The 19018-nt window shown below is 35.0% G+C and overlaps 1 protein-coding gene across 1 annotated transcript in view; it reads right to left on the bottom strand.

Moving 5' to 3' along the window:
* Positions 1-251: 251 nt before the first annotated feature.
* The window catches only part of LOC121981111 (regulator of nonsense transcripts 1 homolog), a 23674-nt gene continuing 4907 nt past the window's right edge, over positions 252-19018 (bottom strand). The window contains exons 9-29 of the mRNA XM_042533469.1: positions 18580-18688; positions 17359-17481; positions 17223-17294; positions 9512-9583; positions 9360-9426; positions 8746-8888; positions 8506-8577; positions 8293-8421; positions 7361-7516; positions 6915-7028; positions 6750-6848; positions 6597-6674; positions 4089-4223; positions 2853-2927; positions 2655-2766; positions 2055-2440; positions 1914-1976; positions 1769-1840; positions 1348-1479; positions 1111-1230; positions 252-1015 (exon numbers count right to left, since the gene is read on the bottom strand). Coding sequence (XP_042389403.1) covers positions 893-1015; positions 1111-1230; positions 1348-1479; positions 1769-1840; positions 1914-1976; positions 2055-2440; positions 2655-2766; positions 2853-2927; positions 4089-4223; positions 6597-6674; positions 6750-6848; positions 6915-7028; positions 7361-7516; positions 8293-8421; positions 8506-8577; positions 8746-8888; positions 9360-9426; positions 9512-9583; positions 17223-17294; positions 17359-17481; positions 18580-18688 — 2452 coding nt within the window. The 3' untranslated portion in view covers positions 252-892. The remainder of the gene's footprint in view (positions 1016-1110; positions 1231-1347; positions 1480-1768; positions 1841-1913; positions 1977-2054; positions 2441-2654; positions 2767-2852; positions 2928-4088; positions 4224-6596; positions 6675-6749; positions 6849-6914; positions 7029-7360; positions 7517-8292; positions 8422-8505; positions 8578-8745; positions 8889-9359; positions 9427-9511; positions 9584-17222; positions 17295-17358; positions 17482-18579; positions 18689-19018) is intronic.

Genomic DNA, 19018 nt, shown 5'->3' with positions numbered 1-19018 from the left:
TAATGATAAAACTTCATTGATCCAAGTAGAGCTAATTTTATGAACATAACTAATCCAATCTATGCATGGAACATGTGGCATGGAACGTGAACTAATAACACATGGTTATTGATATAATGACTAGAGCTAATCTTAAGAACACACCTAATCCAGTCTACCCATGGAATACTAACCATAAATGACTAGTATATGATGATCTAACACGGCTGCCTTTTGAATCCAACTATGAAAGTTTGAGACGCCGAGGATAGTGAATCAAAATAAAACATAGAAATCAACAGACTAAACTTTGATAGAGTACAGGCATTTAGGATATGAACATGCATTCAGAAATCACACTAGGTTTTATTTGTGATATAAGGCACCAAACCAGGAGGAAACATGAGTTTGATCGAAAGGTGAGGATCATCTTCAAATGCTGCTGTACACAATCTTTTTTTAACTTGTGAGATCATAAAATGGTGACAGATCTTCAGAAGACCAATGAAGGCCGCTCATCAACAAGTAGTAGATAGAAATTGCGATGCACAATGGATCTCATTCGATAGCATGGCTTTCATTGCGAGCAAGAAAATCTGTAACCCATCTTAAGCTGACGATGCAACCTCCAAATGGGGACTCCTGAAACAATAACATTAACTTTCACGAAGAAAATGTGGGTTATCCTTTCCTCAGCTCTGGCTGTGTAAGTTGGCAACAGCTGCCATATTCAATCTCCATCTGTACCACTCATATCGTCATATACAGCTAGTCCATCAAAATGTGACTGCAAGAATCGTAGCCACTAGGAAAGATCGAGTCAGTCACGGCAACAACAAAACCATGTCTAAGCACAACCACTTTAGCTGGGTGCAAAGAATGTAACCCATCACTCTCTAGAAACCACTGCAGCTCAGCCATTGTAGTGTGGTTTCAGGTTTGCTGAGCTCTGATTTTGCTGCGGAGGCGGCTGTGGTGTTTGAGTTTGAACATTGTAATGAGGGAAAGGCTGTGAATATAGTGGATTTAGAAGGCCCTAGAAAAAGGGTAAAAAATTGCGGTTAGAGTTTCAATCAGCAACAGCAAATATAAAAAAACTCAAATGTTCAACTTATAAATTCTTAATTGAACCTGCGATTGAAGGGAACCAGGTCCAGCTATTCCAAAATGGCTCTGAGAAGATTCATCTTGTGAGGGATCATTAAATCCTGCTTGAGTAAACAGACCGTGTGATCCATGAGGCATATACTCCTGTTAAATTTCACACTAATTTAGTCAGCATATGAGAAGCAATTTACACACAGCCACAGGAACAGGAGCTAACAGAATATATGTGCACATAATTAGAAGGTCAAGTTATAAATCAACCTGGAAAACATAATCATGACCAGTTCCCAAATGTGAATACCCTGGTTGAGTATTCTGGTTCATGTAGCTTCCGGGATATCCAGCCTGAGGTCCTTGAGTGGCATAATCAAGGGCATATCCACTCCGAGAAGCCTATTAAGAGGGGGGAAAATCTATTCAAGATACACCAGCAACAATGGAACAAATTATAACAACAGAAATAACGACAAAATCTGCTGCGCATGAGAATGCATTGCCAATACAATAAGAACGCCATCAAGCATATACAAGAATGCAAAATGGATGTAAAAGGCACATGAGAAGGAATTGTCAGTGCATGATTAGGCTACAAATAAAAGAAGCCATTATGAAACTAATACCTAGTTAAAATATCAAATATAAACTGTCATGCTTGCCAAAAGAGGTAAGTGATAAAAAAAACCTGTGTAGAAAAATCAGCCATGTTATAAGTGATGTGCGATCCTTGGCTTTTGAAGTCATCACCAAGAAATTCCTGCAACTCATGAATGCTCAAGATTAACAATAAAGAACCAGAAACAAACAAACAATTCATAAGCATCAAGTACCTGAGACATGCTGCCAATAGAAAGTCCATCACGAAATGTTTGGCTGAGCCCTTGAACTGGCATCTGATAACGATAAATATAGAACATTGAGAACAGCAACCAATGAATGGAAGATATATACAAATAATAGAAAAACCTAACCTGTGTCATTAATCCAGTTTGTGATGCTGGAGCCCCAATAGAGGGCTGACTGCTAGGGTTGTCCAATGGAGGGAAGTTAAAAACAGAGCCAATACCAGTCAAGGGCTGGGAACTTTGTTGATGAGGTAGGTGACCCCCAATAGGACCACCAGCATTACCACGACCAGCCCCAAAACCCCTATTGCCAGGCTGTGGGACCTGTGGAATAGCTCCTACAGGTCCATGAACAGCAGCACGAGTTGGAATAGCATATGGCTGAGAATGAGAATGAGAATGAGGACCTCCTGGAAATGGTGGTACAGGAACACGAGGCAATGGATAGCCAGCTGGGTGCATGCCAGGTTTAGGATTACCATTTGGTGGACCAAATGGAACATAAGAATGTCCTGGTTTGGAGCATCTAAAAATAAGTACTCATGAAGAAAATGGTAGCTCAAATCAAAAGCACATTATATCTGATTGTAGACACTGCTACTAGTTAACTATGCTAAAGCACAAAAAATTTGATAGATATACTCAGTGAATATCACGTGTTTTAGTGTTGTCAGTGTCATAATTTTTTAAAAATATTTTGTTCTGGCCATAACCTCAAAATAATACCTTTACTACGTCCACCTCTCTTGTCAAGTGGGACTGACGAACCAACATAACCAATGTTATCACTGTGAACAATCCCTGGGCCACCCCCATAATAGAGTCTGCTACCATAAATCTGTACATCATTACCAAACACACAAACACATTACACAGAGTATAAAGAAAAGGCATTCCAATTATTTGTGCGTAAATTCAATAAACCTTTTTTGGCTTTTGAAATTGCACCATACTCTGCTTCAAGTTGTTCAGTGGTCCTTCTACAAGGCATTCATGCTCCTAGACATGAAGCAAGAAATAAATAAGAATCAGTTAGCTCCTAGGCAATAAACAAGGGTCCATCAAACATGTGTATTATCCCAAAAATGATCCATTCTTCAATCCTTTAACTATTCAATCCTGATACTAATTTTGATAACTACGATCTAAACAAGCACCATTTGAATTTGAATGATGAAAATATGCTGAAGTACATCGAATTACTCTATTAGAATAGAAGAAAGCATGATTAACCACATGAAAAATATTCAATCCCGTGTATTAGTTAAATTACCACAAGGCAAGAAGAACTGAAGGATGAAACTAGTGGCTAGAGTGAAACCAAATGAAGAGTGAGAGAAGTGCACACAGATGGACAGAGTAAATAATTTGTTTAAAGAAAAGCATAAACTCAGAAGGTTCAATTGGAGAAGAAGACAATCCTCCAAGAGAAGAGAACCTAGTTCTACATATGACAGAAAGAAGAGCAATAATTGAATTTAAACTCACATATCTATCAATTGCATCAATGAACATAATAGATGAGCACATGAGTCCTCTGGAGTGAATATAAAATATTACCTTCCTCTTTGAACTTTACAAATCATGAACAAGTATGTCAGTACTCATATACAAATTAACAGTAATACAGATACAGCACTTCTTAGCATTCACACATGTCATATTGAAGCGCACACCACTGAATTAATAACTGTTTATGCACCATTCACAAAAATGTGATGTGAGCATAGCAGGGAGAATGTGTGCAATAACCATTTCATGTGAAAGAAATCTTTAGCTACAACTAAAATACAAAAATGACAGAAAGAGGCTGAGCTGATTTTGGATCACTTTTCCATTTTCCTTTTTAAAGAAAGACATCTATTTCTTGAAAATTGCTATCAAACACGTTTTCAGAAACAATTTTCCTTTTCTTTAAAACAAGGAAATGGAAAACTGGTAAAGGTATTTCAAAGCAAACACATCATAACACACTTAAACAATTAACCACTAAAATGCATTCTTTCTGATGGCCAAGAATGAACAGAAAGATAATAGCTCACGTCAGAACTTGAAAAATAAATAACTAGTTAAAAGAAAAGAATATTAAGCAATATTAATCACACAATTATAATAGCCAGTGTGACAATACAAAATGATAAATAAAACAGAAAAACATACCTTGTAATGAGTCAACAAACCATTCCAAAGAGGTTGTTTGCTTAGAACCTTGGGATTCCCAAGGATGACAATGCCATAACGAGCCCGAGTTAACGCAACATTTAACCTACGTGGATCATTAAGAAATCCAATACCCTATAAATACAAGTAAAAAGTAAGTTCCAAATCCTGAAAAATTTTCTACAAAAAAAAAAAAGTTATCATAAAATAATTTTTACAATTTTATGGTGTCATCGTATTGCAAACATAGCAGCAGTTTTCAGTAAATCACAATAAATTCCTTAGCTTCCATGGCGGTTTCTCTTCAGTTCACTTCTCTATTAGTTTCCATGGTGGTTTCTCTTTAGTTCCTCCTCTACTACTTTCTCTTTGTGTACATCATGTGTTTTCTTTTTTTAAAAAAAAATTATTAAATCTCATATCGCAATCTCTTGCATCTTATCATTGACACACTTTTTCTATACTTGCTCCTCTCAACTTATTTTTTTCCTTGCCCTAACAAATTTCATTTGGAATAGAAACTCCCCCAACTTCTGTTGCCCCTTCCCAATGTTACCCTTTTTTATGATCTCCACAGTGAATAACTCTGATAAAACATTTCTCTTTTACTTATAGAGCCTTCCCATCTCAATCTTAAAGTCAAAGTTGAATCAAGGAAATGTACCAAACAAATAAGTGTCACAACCTTGGTTAACTTCCAATCCTTTTTCACAACTTAGAGGGCGTTTGGTTCTTTCCTAGGAATAGAAATCGGAATGGGAATCATTATATTGTGGAATGGGAATGGGTATGAGCATGGATATCACTCTTAAAAACAATGTTTGATTAGTTGTATATCTTCTATCAGAATAAATCAAAGTTTCCTTTTTTACCCTTAAAGGAAAATAAGAGAAAAAATTAGATGTGAGAGAAAAATGAATGTGAGAGAAAAATATGATGAAAGAGAACGATGAGAGAGAAAGTATTATGAGAGAGAAAGTGTGATAAGAAAAAATGAAGAGAGAGAAAGTATGATGAGAGAAATGAAAAAAGAGAGTGTGATTGGAGAGAGCATGATGAGAGAAAATATGATGTGAGAGAAAGTATGATTGGAGAGGATGAAGAGAGAGAAAATATAATGAGAAAAAAAATGAGGAGAGAGAGTGTGATGAGAGAGATTGAGGAGAGAGAAAATATGATGAGAGAAAAAGAGAACAGCGAATATGATGGGAGAGATTGAGGAGAGAGAATGTATGATGAGAGAGAAAGTGTGTTGAGGAAAATAAAGGAAGTGTGATAAGAGAGATTGAGGAGAGAGAAAGTGTGATAAGAAAAAAAAAGAAAAGAGAGTGTGATGGGAGAGATTGAGGAGAGAGAAAGTGTGATGAGAGAGAAAGTGTAAGGAGGAAAAAAGGAAAAAGAGTGTGATAGAAGAGATTAAAGAGAGAGAAAGTGTGTGATAAAATGATGAGAGAAAATATGATGAGAGAGGACAAGGAGAGATAAGTGATATAAAAGAAAAAATAAATAAATATATTTTGATATTTGATATTAATGGAGAAAATTTTAGTTTTAAGTCAAGGGTATTTTTGGAATAAGGGAATATTTTGATTGATGAAAATAGGGTAATTGCTCATTGAAGGGGAGGTACATGGGAATGAGTCATTACCCAATTTCAAGGATTCATTCCCTTATTTGTATTCCTATTCCTATAATCCAAACATTAACAATGACAATCAATGATTCTCATTCTCATTCCCCACTCCTATTACCCTAAACCAAACACCCCCTTATTTTGTCTTCATTAAATTATGATGATACAGAATCAAATCCCTGCACAACTTCCTATGCCTATGAAAAAAAACAACATATAGGGTAAGCTTCACTGTCTTTCAACAGACATACTGTTAAAGAGACATCATCATTATTATCAAACCATGCAAGTCGAAGTAGGCTTTAAAGAGGCATAATTTGCTTATAATCAACTTACTCTTGAACTTCTACCATTATCCATACATAGTTTGATGGATTCATACATAACATTTGTCATTGTTTGATGCTGACTGGCAACCTAATGCAACAATCCACCTTGTTTAGGCCATGGCGGAATTTATTCGCCATGGGCAGAATTATTTCATTGTAAAAGAAAGAAACCCTTAAATGGTAAATGCAAAAATCTTGCCTCTGACTATGATGGTGGGATCTCAAGAAAAAAAGACTTTGTTGCCTTAAAATGCCAACTGCTTGAAATCCAGGAACATGCATGATGGATGTCTACCACATATGGTTGATTATTGGGACAAGATACAGCTTATCCTTCTATAAAGTAAAAGAGGACCATTTGCAATTAATATTGTCATTGAAGACAACAGCAGCTACAATGGAAAATCCAGTATTCTCTTTAAAAAGGTCAATCTATATCAATATCCTTTATAATACATAATCTGAAGGGAATTTATCAACTGTCTCAATAAAGCATGTTATAATACTGAGAGAGAGTCCATTTATGAAAAGCAGAAAAAGACATGCCTGATGCTCATTGCTTCTCACACAAGACAAAATAATGTAATCCTTCTCTCTGCCTTGAAAGGAATCAACACTAGCAACCTGAAAGACTTAAATTTGACACCAAAACAATAAAAAATACAACATCCTAATTGATTAACTAAGATTGACACTAACCTCAATTTCCTTGTAAAGCTGTTGTCTAAGGGCACCATTCCTGGACATATAATTCACAATATATGCCCGTTGCCCCTCATATGGTGTGATAACTCCTATCTACATCATTCAGCCAAAGATCAGAGAACAGATAAGACTATTTTTCTAAAGTAATAAACATAATACCTGACTAGGTATGACACCACTTCTAAGGAAGGTAGTGACTATTTTCTCTACATTTGCAGCCTCAGTTCTATTGAGATAAGATGTTCCACTGGCACTAATTTCTTCTTGTCCCATCTAAAAAAAGAAGAAAAAACAGAGAGAAGATCTTAGCATATAGACAAAGATAACAGAATTGGTTTCCTCACAGACAAAATCAAACAAGAGATAAAATTAAACAAGAAATATTACATATATAAAACTCATAAAATCAGGATTGTATAACAGTATAAGTTAGGCAGGTCATTCACACACACACACACACACACACACACACACACTCACAGGAAATCTTAGCATACAAATAAAGATAACAGACACTATTGATTTTTCAGAATATCCAAAATCAAATAAGAAAAAGTTTTAACTGAATGGATGAACCAAAGTAGATAACTACAGATGAATGATACCTGCACATAGAAGAACATGGGGCGGTTGGGAACAGGCCAAGGAAAATCGATCCCAGTTGATTGCCTCTCATTGATTGTCACTCCATTCTGAAGTGTGCCTTCATAGAAGCTGTTAGAAGGGAATTCAGAGAGGCAAGGGTGCATTCTGTATTGGACCTGCAATTTAATAATAACAATGCAATCACAGGACAAATTTCAAATGACATTTGGTATGAAAAAACATTACTTTTCAAACAATGACCCTAAATCCCATTTTTATTTTTTATTAGTGCTAGATGTAATTTGTAGATTCTCCTAATCTTCAGAAGATAACTCATACATGTCAAAGATCACAAAAGGAAAATCTGTTGGATATAGATGATGTCATTTCGAAATTATTTTCTTTCAAATCACACAAAAGGTAATCTAGCCAAAAAATTACAAATGAAGGGAAATAAAGTTATGCCACGATTTAACTCGAGCGACAAAAAACTTGAAGAAAATTTGATTTCTATGCCATAGAAAACTTCGTGAGAATATCAATTCCCACCAATGCAAGCTTCAGTATATATTAAATACATTTACAAAAGTTTTTTGTCTAATCTCCAAGTTGTGTTGTCAAAATTAATATATAAAACAACCAGGACAGCAAAATTCAATGATTAAATTCACCTACCACTAACACTTCAACTTTCATTTATGAGAATAAAATTTGAACAACCATCAATAGGCATAGTTTCTAAACTACAAGTTCATGGCAAGAAATTTAATTCAAGAAGACCATGAAAATAGCTTTTGATAAAACATCCCCATACAAAAAACACATTGAATAAAGCAAGCAAAACAATTTTCAGCGACAAACAAGAATAGTAGTTCTAAAGCTCCTCAACCAACATAACTTTTAAGTTACTACCCTCGGGTGAATAATGATAAATGAAAAAGGTGCAAATCACCTGTAACCTAAATGGTTTATGTCCAAGAAGAACAAGCCGCTCAAAGAGTGATTGTGCTAACCCAGCACGGGCTGCCTTCTTACACATGATAACTGGACCAAGCTGGCAATGATCTCCAACAAGAATAACCTGTTGTAGTGAGAGAGCAGTTCCTCAGCAAATAAATCACATAAACATCAAGGCATACTAAACAAAGCCTCCAAATTCAGCTACCTGTTTGACGCCTAAAACTAATGGAATAAGACACTCAGGCTCCGTTGCCTGTGTAGATTCATCAATAAGAACCTGAAACGATGTAATAAAACAAGTTAAAATAAGGATGAAGAAACATGTATGGAACATAGAAATGAAAGAATGCCAACAACTGAAGGTTACATCATAATGATAGCATCAAGTAGGAACACTGGTGTTTTAATATAGATCTAAATTCTAGCACATTAAAAAAAAAATTACCTGGCGGAATCTGAAATTGTCAAGGCGGGGATCTCCAGCTCCAACACATGTACAACAGATAACATCAGCACTTTGCAATATCTCCCTTTCAGTAGCCCGTTTTAGTGCCTTAAATTTTTTTTCATCACTGCTTGATAATTCACCTGTAAAATTACAGAAACACACAATCTCAAGTAAGACACATTGGAAGCATGTAAATAATAATCAGTCTTGCCAAGCAACGCTAGCAAACAGAAATCTCGAAGACTAAATTGAGTGAAGAATGAAAAAATTACATCTACCAACCAATAATGCCAAAATTCCTTCAATAAGAAGATTAAACTTCAAAATGAGGAAGCTCTAGAGACATACGAGAGAAGAAATTTATAAATTAATATATCCAAGTGATTTGGTGGTTATGTAGAGAAATTACAATCTGGAATGGCAAAATTTCTCTCTCATGAAACATAGCACATTCCAGAAGAGCGACTTTTAAGACATAATCTTTCTTGGACAATGAATATGTAAGAGTTCAATAGAGAAAATTGCAAAGAAGGTGATGAAGGAAATATTAAAATTAAAAATTCATCACCATAAGAAATTCCATGTTAATGAAATTACTATGTTGTACATGCCTTGTTCATCCTTTAGCAACTGCAGCTTATGAAGTTCACTTTTTTCAGATGTATCAAGGTGTCGGACCTAAGACATTATATTCTACCCATGTTAAGATCTAAAGAATCTATGGTGAAATGAGAAACAAAGAGAATTACACTTCTCAACATACCTGGTAGTGAAGTGTCAGATGCTCAACAGGAGACATGACTGCTTCTCTTGATTTAGCACAAAGCCTGACAACCTAAGTATTTCCAGGAGTATTGATATGATAGATAAATCCCATAACAAAGTTCCTTAATAAACTTACAATTTACATAGAACATGCAAAACACAGGTATCTAACTAGTTTAATTGCGCTACAAATAAAAGATGCAGTGCTCAAGTTTTAATTTCTTTCAAAAAAAAAAAAACCTTCATCTTTTCCTTCCAAGTAGTAGCACTCTTTATGTGACATCCAATATATGTAAATTTGATATTAGAAGCACTTGGTTTTTATAAACGTCTGAAATGTTCGTCCAATGCTAATTACTAGTACTCTGTGTTCGAAAAAACGCCCTAGGCGGCCGCCTAGGCACTGTGCGGCGACAGGTAGCGCCGAAAACCCAATAGGCAGGTGACCTAGGCGGCCATGCCTAGACGGTCCTCGGCGGCCCTCCTCCGCGCTACAGACTTTAAGTTTTAATATGTTTGTAAATCTAATGTAGTTGCCTAATTTGCTCGTTTGCGTAATTGTGTTTACGTGAAGAGGCTCTTCATCTTCTCTCATCGCCGCGGTCGTCGCTTCCGGTAAGTTTTTTCTTCTTTTTTTTGTTTCTGTTAATTTTTTTTGTTTTTCTTGATCAATCATCACCGCCACGCATCCACAGCCACCGGAAGCTTCTGGACCGCTAGAACCATCGCAGGATGCTTCCAGCGGCATCTCGCGATGCTTCCAGCGGCGCCAAAAGTTTGTCGCGACGCTTCCAACGCCGCTAGAAGCAACGCTGGACTTCGTCGAACGCGTCTGACGACGCTTCCGGCGGCATCAGACACCTCCCGCGAGGCGTCCAGTGGCGGCGATGCATCGCGTGATTTGTAGGTAAAAGGGTAACCCGGTGCACGAAGCTCCCGCCATGCGGGGTCCCGGGGAAGAATCCATTGTACGCAGCCTTACCCTGCTTTTTGCAAGAGGCTGTTTCCAGGATTCGAACCCGTGACATTTTGGTCACATAATTTGTAGGTACGGTGCATAATTTGTTTTAGAATTTAATAAAACAAAACAACTCCCAACTAGGATATAATTTCAGTAATAGGGTTTCATAAAGCTTAATTAAATTATCCCAATTAAATATATTTAAAATATACTTTTTTCAATAAATATTATTAATTTATATAAAACAGATTTAAAAATATAAAAATTATATTTAAAATTCTAATGAACATAATTACTTTATATAATCAGATTTAAATATATAAATTTTAAAATTTATTTTTTAATAAATATTATTAATTTATATAACAGATTTAAAAATTATATTTAATATTTAGGTGTCTATTTCGCTTGACGAAAAAGGTCCTAAAATTGAAGGGATAGATGGAATTAAAAAATGTCTTCTACTTGGCCCCATGGATAGATATGCATCGACAATTGCTCCAGAAAATGCAAGCTCTAGTGGGAGTAAAGTGCTTCGACGAAAAAATATAAATGAGGTCTTTTAAAAGAGAGAACTCAACAAGTTCAACGATATGTTGGGAGATGAGTTTATGAAAATGGAATCTCATTCAATGTTGTTGATAATGATAGCTTTAAGCAACTAATGGAGGCAGTGGATCAATTTGGACTGGAATTTAAGCCTCCAACTCAATATCCAACTTAGGGAACCACTGTTGAAAGCCGAAGTTGAAAGAACAAAGCAATTGCTAAAGAAACATGAAGAAGAATGGGCAAAGAATGGGTGCTCGATCATGACAGATGCATGGAGTGATAGAAAGCATCTTAAATATATGTGTTAATTGCAAGCTAAGTACTACATTTTTAGAATCTAAGGAGTCTTCATATGAGGCACATACAGCTGAACTTGTTTGAGTATGTTAACAAGTGTGTTGAACAAGTAGGAGCTCAGAATATTGTTTGTAACAGACAATGTCACCAATAATATATTGTCTCCAATAATATGGCTGCAGCGAAATTGATGAGAGAAAAGCGACCTGGAATCTTTTGGAATTCATGTGCAACTCACATCGTGAATCTCATGCTTGAAAGTATTGACAAGCTTCCACGATATAAAAAGGTTATTAAGCAAGCCAAGTCTTTTACCATTTCCATCTATGCTCACCATAAAATTTTATCATTGATGAGAAGTTTCACGAAGAAGAAAGGCATAGTCCGACCAGGAGTTACCAGGTTTGCATCAAATTTTCTCACATTGCAAAGTTTGATTGAAAAAAAACTAGTGATATGTGGGAGAAATGTAAATGGTCAAAAACAAACAAAGAGAAATTGGCTTACTCTATAATGATGAGCATGAGTTTTTGGAATGATGAGACACTTTGTTTGAAAATATTTACTCCTTTAGTAAGAGTTCTTCGATTGGTAGATGGAGATAGAAAGTCATCAATGGAGTTTCTATATAGAGAGCTTCTTCAAGCTAAAGAAGATATCAAGGTGGCCTTGAACAACGTGAAATCAAATTATCAGCCTATCATAGTCATTATTAAATCAATCAAAAATGAAGGACGGACTTGATACATCATTGCATACTACTGCCTTTTTGTTGAATCCATATTTTTACTATAAAGATAGTTCTACTGCTCTTCATAAGGAGGTCGCGACGGGGATTTTTAAATGCATGGAAATTTTGCATGCCAATGAATTAGATCTACAAAATACAATTATTAATAAGGAATTTGCAAAATATAGAGATAAGACTAGGTTATTTGGAAAAGCATTGGCAACAAAAGCATGTGAAAAAAATGATGATACATTTGATCCATGTGCATGGTGGAGTGCATACAGTGCTCATACACCCAACTTGCTAAAAGTGGCATTGAGGATACTTTCATTAACTACAAGTTCATATGGGTGTGAAAGAAATTGGAGTACATTTGAAGGAGTAAGTTTTAAACTTTCAGTTTTTAATTAAAGTAGCAATAATTTTTAAAGTTTATATTCATGTACTAACTATAATATTTACTTTCTCTTTTTTTTTAGATTCATACAAAGAAAATAAATAGGTTGGATGTCAACAGGTTGAATACTCTAGTATTTGTCCAATTTAATGCTAGATTGTTGAACAAATAAAAAAAAAAAAAAAGAAAAAGAAAGGAATGTCGATGTCCTTCTTGCAAAAGATGCTTTAAATGCACAAGGTTGGATTGTGTATGGTGGGGAAGATGATGAAATTGAACTAGATTCCGAGCTCACTTGGCAAATGATTGATGAAGCAAGTGGAGTAGATAAAAATCTACAACCCCGAAGAAGCTCTAGAGAGAGAACTTCATGAAGATGATTTTGCATCTGAAGAAGAAGAGAAGGATCACAATAATGATATTGAGTTTGTATCTGATGAAGAATAAGTTATTGAAAATTATGAAGAAGTAGAATAAATATAAGTCTATGAGATATTATTAATTGTGTAATTTTGAACTCATTTTGTTAAGCCGTGACTTATGTTATTTAACAATTATATTTTGCTTAGTGGTTCATAATGATGTAATCTTGAATTGAACTCTTGCTACTATTTTCTAATGTTTTCCACCACTAAAGTTGTTTTAGCTTATAGCAAAGTTTTAAAATTCGAGTTGGATAAATGTTCTACTGTTTACTACATGATTATGACTAACTGCATGCTCTACTGTTCAACTGTTTCTTTTGCTTGTATTTACTGAGTCTATTATATTTCCTTTGCACAAAACGGTTAGTTTTCTTTTCTAGTTTTTTTATTTTTTGGTATTGGAAAGTATGCATTTATTTCAACATACATAGTTAGATCTCCATTGCTATGAAATTGTTTAAGACAACATTCAGATTTAGATATGACATTGTCCACAATCCACATAAATCAAGGGATACCGAGGAATCCGCCTAACAGCGCCTAGTCCCCGCCTAGACGGCCTAGACGCTGGTCTGCCGTCCGACTAGCGCCTAACAAATTTTAGAACCTTGCTAGTCTTAATTAAGTCCAAGAGAGATCAGTCAAATAGCAGATTAACTATTAAACGAGGCTCTGCACGAGGGCCTGCCAAATGACGATGACAAAACATATGACCATGAAAAATATGGGAAGAGACAAGTGAATGTATCGCACACTATGTTTCTCACATATTATCTTTCTTTCGCATTGTCAAATAGGCAAAGTGGTTAGATTGTGATTACTTATTAACGTTAATAAGATAATCTACAAAATAAAATACTTCTAGTAAACAATTGTATAAATCTCACCCATATTCTTTCATATACTATGTTGCACAGAAATAGAACAATAATCTTCTAATGAAAAACACATGCATCTTCATAATCATGTTTAGCACCAGAATTTGTGATGGGCTTTATATTTAGAAGATATGTTCCATCTTGTCCCCACATGACCCACCCCACCCCATGAGCTACTGTTTCTGGGAGAAGCCCTCAGTGATTTATATGCATGTATCTAACTGGAGGGTCAATGATACTAGTCACTTGGGGTGAGCATTATCACCTTTTGCCACAGATGTTTAGCTCCACACATACTATGGTCAAGATGCAGACAACAACAACAACCAAGCATTTTCCCACTAGGTGGGGTCGGCTATATGAATCATTTTACGTCATTGAGCTCTATCTCCTATTATATCATCATCTATATTTAAATAAATTTTATCTTGTTTTATTGTTGCTAACAAAGTCTTTTTTGGTCTTCCTCTTCCTCGTTTGATATGCATGTTTATCATAGTTTCACATCACCTAACTGGAGCATTTATTGGTCGTCTAAGTACATGTCCGTATCATTTTAAACGTGTCTCTCGGAGTTTTTCCTCAATAGATGCAACTCCGACTTTCTCTCTAATGCTCTCATTTCTTATTTTGTCCATCCTCGTATGTCCACACATCCACCTTAACATCCTCATCTCTGCAACTCTCATCTTCTGTTCATGTGCTCGAGTCATAGTCTAACATTCAGCTCCATATAACATAGCAGGTCTAACTGCGGTTTTATAGAACTTACCTTTAAGTTTAAGAGATATTTTACGATCACATAAAACACTCGACGCTCCCTCCATTTCATTCATCCTGCTTGTATTCTATATAAGACATCTCTCTCAATCCCTCCATTATTTTGCAAAAATGATCCTAAATATTTAAATCTCTCGGTTCCGAGCAACTCGTCCTCTCCTATCTTAACGATTGTTTCATTACTTCTAATATTGTTAAACTTAAATTCCATATATTCTGTTTTTAATCTACTAAAATTAAAACCTTTCCCTTCTAGTGTTTCCCTCCAAGATTCTAGTTTAATATTTACTCCTTTACGTATTTCATCTACCAAAATAATATCATCTGCAAACAACATACACCGGTACTGTGTCTTGAATGTGCGCAGTGAATTCGTCCATAATTAGTGTAAAAAAATAGGGGCTTAGAGCCGATCTTTGATGTAACCCTATCTTTATTGGAAATGCTTCAGTTACTCCGCCTGAAGTCTTTACTCTGGTCGTTAATTAGTTCAATATATGTTACGCTAACACCTCTCTTTTCTAAAATTCTCCATATAATTTCTCGTGGGGCTTTATCATAAGCTTTTTCTAAGTCGATGAATATCATGTGTAGATCTTGTTTTTGCTCCCGATATTTTTCAATTAATTATCTAAGAAGTATAGCTTCTATTGTCGACCTTCCAGGCATGAATCCAAATTGATTTTTTGTCACTGTGGTCTCTTTCCTTAATCTTTTTTCTATTACTTTTTCCCAAAGTTTTATAGTATGACTCATTAGTTTAATACCTCTATTGTTTGCACAATTTTGTACATCTCCCTTGTTCTTATATAAGGGAACTAGAGTACTTATCCTCCATTGATCAGGCATTTTTTTCGTTTTCAATATCATGTTAAATAATTTTGTAAGTCATTCAATACCTTGTTTCCCTAAGCACTTCCATACCTCTATCGGAATATCATCTAGTCCAACGCATTTTCCATTGTGCATCTCATTTAAAGTTTGTTTTACTTCTGAAATTTGAATTCTATGATAAAAATTAAAATTTCTATGGTCACCTAAACTTTCATTAAAAAGTTGATGAAAATACCTCTTCCACCGCTCTTTTATTTCTCTATCGTTTACTAATACCCTATTACATTCATCTTTCATCCATTTGATTTGGCTAAGATCTCTTGTTAGCCAAAAGTTTTATTTGGCTAATAATCGTTCAAAAGTTTTATTTTTTGATTCACTCATTACTTTCTTAGCTTCTTTCTTGGCTATTGTATATTTTTTAAGTTTTCCTCGTTCTTACAAATATATAATTTCTTATAAGTTATTCGTTTTTCCTTCACTTTCTCTTGTACTTTCTCATTCCACCACCAAGATTCTTTACTTAGTGGTACATGTCTCTTTGACTCACCGAGTACACTCTTGGCTACTATTTTCAACTTTGATATCATCTTATCCCATGTTGTATTAGACTCATCGTATATTTCATCTAATGCTTGTACTTCTACCTTCTCCTTAAATATATTTTGCTTCCCATCCTTTAACTTCCACCACTTAATTTTAGGAATTGTATATATTTTCTTTCTATTGATACTATGTTTGAGGCGTATATCCAACACTACTAACCTATGTTGGGTAGTTAAGCTTTCTCCAGGGATGACTTTGCAATCTTTACAAATCTTTCTTTCTTCCTAACCATAAGAAAGTCAATTTACGATTTATTACTCTCACTTTTGAATATAACTAAATGTTTCTTTTCTTAAAAAAACGTATTAACTAATATAACGTCATATGTTATCGTAAAATCTAATATTAATTTCTCTTCCTCATTCCTCGTTACAAACCCATAACTCTCATGTACTCTCTCATATTCCTCATTTTTCACTCCGACATGCTCATTTAGATCACCTCCTATTAAAATCATTTCATTTGGTAAAATATTTTGTAATATTTCATCTAAATCCTCCCAAAACCTTGATTTGGTAGCTTCATCTAATCCTACCTATGGTGCATATACGCTAATTATGTTCATAGTTTCTTTCGCCACTATTATCTTAAGGGTTATAATTCTATCCCCTTTTATAAATACTCCTACAACTTCATCCTTTAACAAACTATCTACAATAATACCCGCTCCATTTCTTGCTTTACTCTTTCCAATGTACCATAACTTAAAACCCGAGTTCTCTATCATCTTTGTTTTCTCGTCTGCCGATTTTGTCTCTTGTACACACAAAATACTAATTCTTCTCGTAATCATCATATCTACTACCTCCATTGATTTACCAATGAGAGTTTCTATGTTCCATGTTCCAAATCTTAGATTATTAGTTTTCCTATCATATTTATTCTTATCCAACCTATAGTGTGAGAACTCTTACATATTTAACACTACACCCAAGTTCTCATGGAGATGTAGCGGTCTTTGCTGAGGCGTTACAGTCGGACCCTGTAACGCGAACTCTTACATATTTAGCACTACATCCAAGTTCTGGAGAACCACAAAAAATTCTAATTGCAAAGCATGGAACCTACAATATCACCCTTGAGGCCTAGAGGTAAAGAACCAATATTAGTGATGGGAAACAAGATACATAGACAGCACAGCAGAAATTTAAACTCGGATCTATTGTAAAAAATGTAATGAAAATTAAACTAGATTTTCCTGAAAACATGTATGTCAAGATATGGTGTGAAGAAGAATGAATTTTCATACCTTCAAACCCGTGGAACTTATCTTATCTGCCAGTTGGTCAACAGCCACATTACTTGGAGCACATACTAAGACCTAAAACAAAATGAATTCTAAATTTGCTCCTAGCATAAACAACACGTTAAACATATTCATTTACCTGTCCTTGTCCTTGTTTAGCCATATGATATACAATTGCTGCAGAAGTAACAGTCTTTCCTGTACCAGGTGGGCCCTGTATCAAACTTATTGGTTTCTGAAGGACACTCTTAACGGCAAAAACCTGTCCAAGGAAGGAAGCATTTAAACAAAATGTGACAAGAAACAAGGGAAAATTGCAACATCGATAAACAGCAACAACCAAGTCTTATCCACTGGGTGGGATCAGCTAATCTCAACATAGATCATAATGCAAAATGAAGATATCAAATCCTATAACTGAAAAAAAAAAAATAAATAAATAAATACGCAATTGTGGTACTGTACAACAAACTCTAGAACTAAGTTACAAATGAGTTCCATGGTAGAAAGGCATTTACATTGCACAGTTCCCTACAGTTAAGGGAAAAAGTGTAGCATTATCATAAAAGCTACCAGAATGCTTATGGGTCTTTTCAGGATCACCAAATAGGACTGAAATGCTTATGGCTAATACACCAAAATAAGTATTTCATGCCTCCAAGTGCCACAGCAATCTCAGAAGTTTCCCTTGTCAAATAATTTGATTAACTTTCTAATGGCTATCAGAAATCGTCAAACAAAACAAAAAATGCCATCTGTAAACTAAACCAATAAAGAAAACACCATATTTTTTAATCGTACAACTATTTATTGAACTGAGAAATATACTTATTTCTAAATGCAGTACATAGTACGGAGAATTTTGCCACAAGAGCTTCCTAAGAACTGCTTACTTCTATAAACCAACACATTAACAAGAAACTGCTCATATCCCTATTGGCACTGTTGCGTAAGAGAAAACAGTATCCTCCCATGTTCAAAACAAATCTACTACTTACTAACATTTCTAGCTAGTTGCTTTAACCTGAAAAATCAGCAAATATTACATTTCATCTTACAATTTGTGGAATGACTCAATTGACCCCTCTAGCAGTATAAGGATTAAAATCTTATTCCTTGCCGGTAGGTCAGTTGCTAACCAAAACGAGATGGTATCAGAGCCAACTGACATAATGTGTGTCATCATGAAGTAGTGGTTGTTGGCATAAGCCAAGTGGAGGGGGGCGAGGTGGAAGAAAGAAAAAAGAGGACACAAAGGGAGACCAGCAACTATTCAATGATTAATTTATCATTCTTTCTCTCTCCTTTGAGTTGAAATTTCATTGGATGAATAAATAAAGAAAATGGTAGTTTAATTTACCTGGGATGCATTTAATTCAGGAAGCCCAGGAGCACCAAACCGCCGAGGTAGAGTATTTCGAACTATTTGTTGTTCAACTTCATGACCCAAAAGGTGATGATATATGTATCTGCATAAGAAGGAAATAGATAATTTTAATTGCATTGCCCATTAATAAGGCTGTGACTCACTCAAATAGATATATATATATAGAATCAAGAAAAAGGTTTGGAGATAGTTCTTCAAACAGGAATTGTATCTAAGCATTATATCTTATTTAGGGGATGATATATGTATCTGTACAACAAGGTAATGATAAAAGTTCAGACACAAAAAACAAAGGGAGAAAAGGTCAAAAATAGCTTTGCAAAACAAAAATAGCATGTAAGCATTACATCTTCTCTAACACTGTGAATAAGTGGGTACTTTTACAGGTAATTCATGAACTATTTGTACATTA

The sequence above is a fragment of the Zingiber officinale genome, chromosome 5A (assembly GCF_018446385.1).
Source record: "Zingiber officinale cultivar Zhangliang chromosome 5A, Zo_v1.1, whole genome shotgun sequence".
Taxonomy (NCBI): domain Eukaryota; kingdom Viridiplantae; phylum Streptophyta; class Magnoliopsida; order Zingiberales; family Zingiberaceae; genus Zingiber; species Zingiber officinale.
The sequence above is the reverse complement of the archived record's forward strand: the minus strand, read 5'-3'. Positions and strand labels throughout refer to the sequence as shown.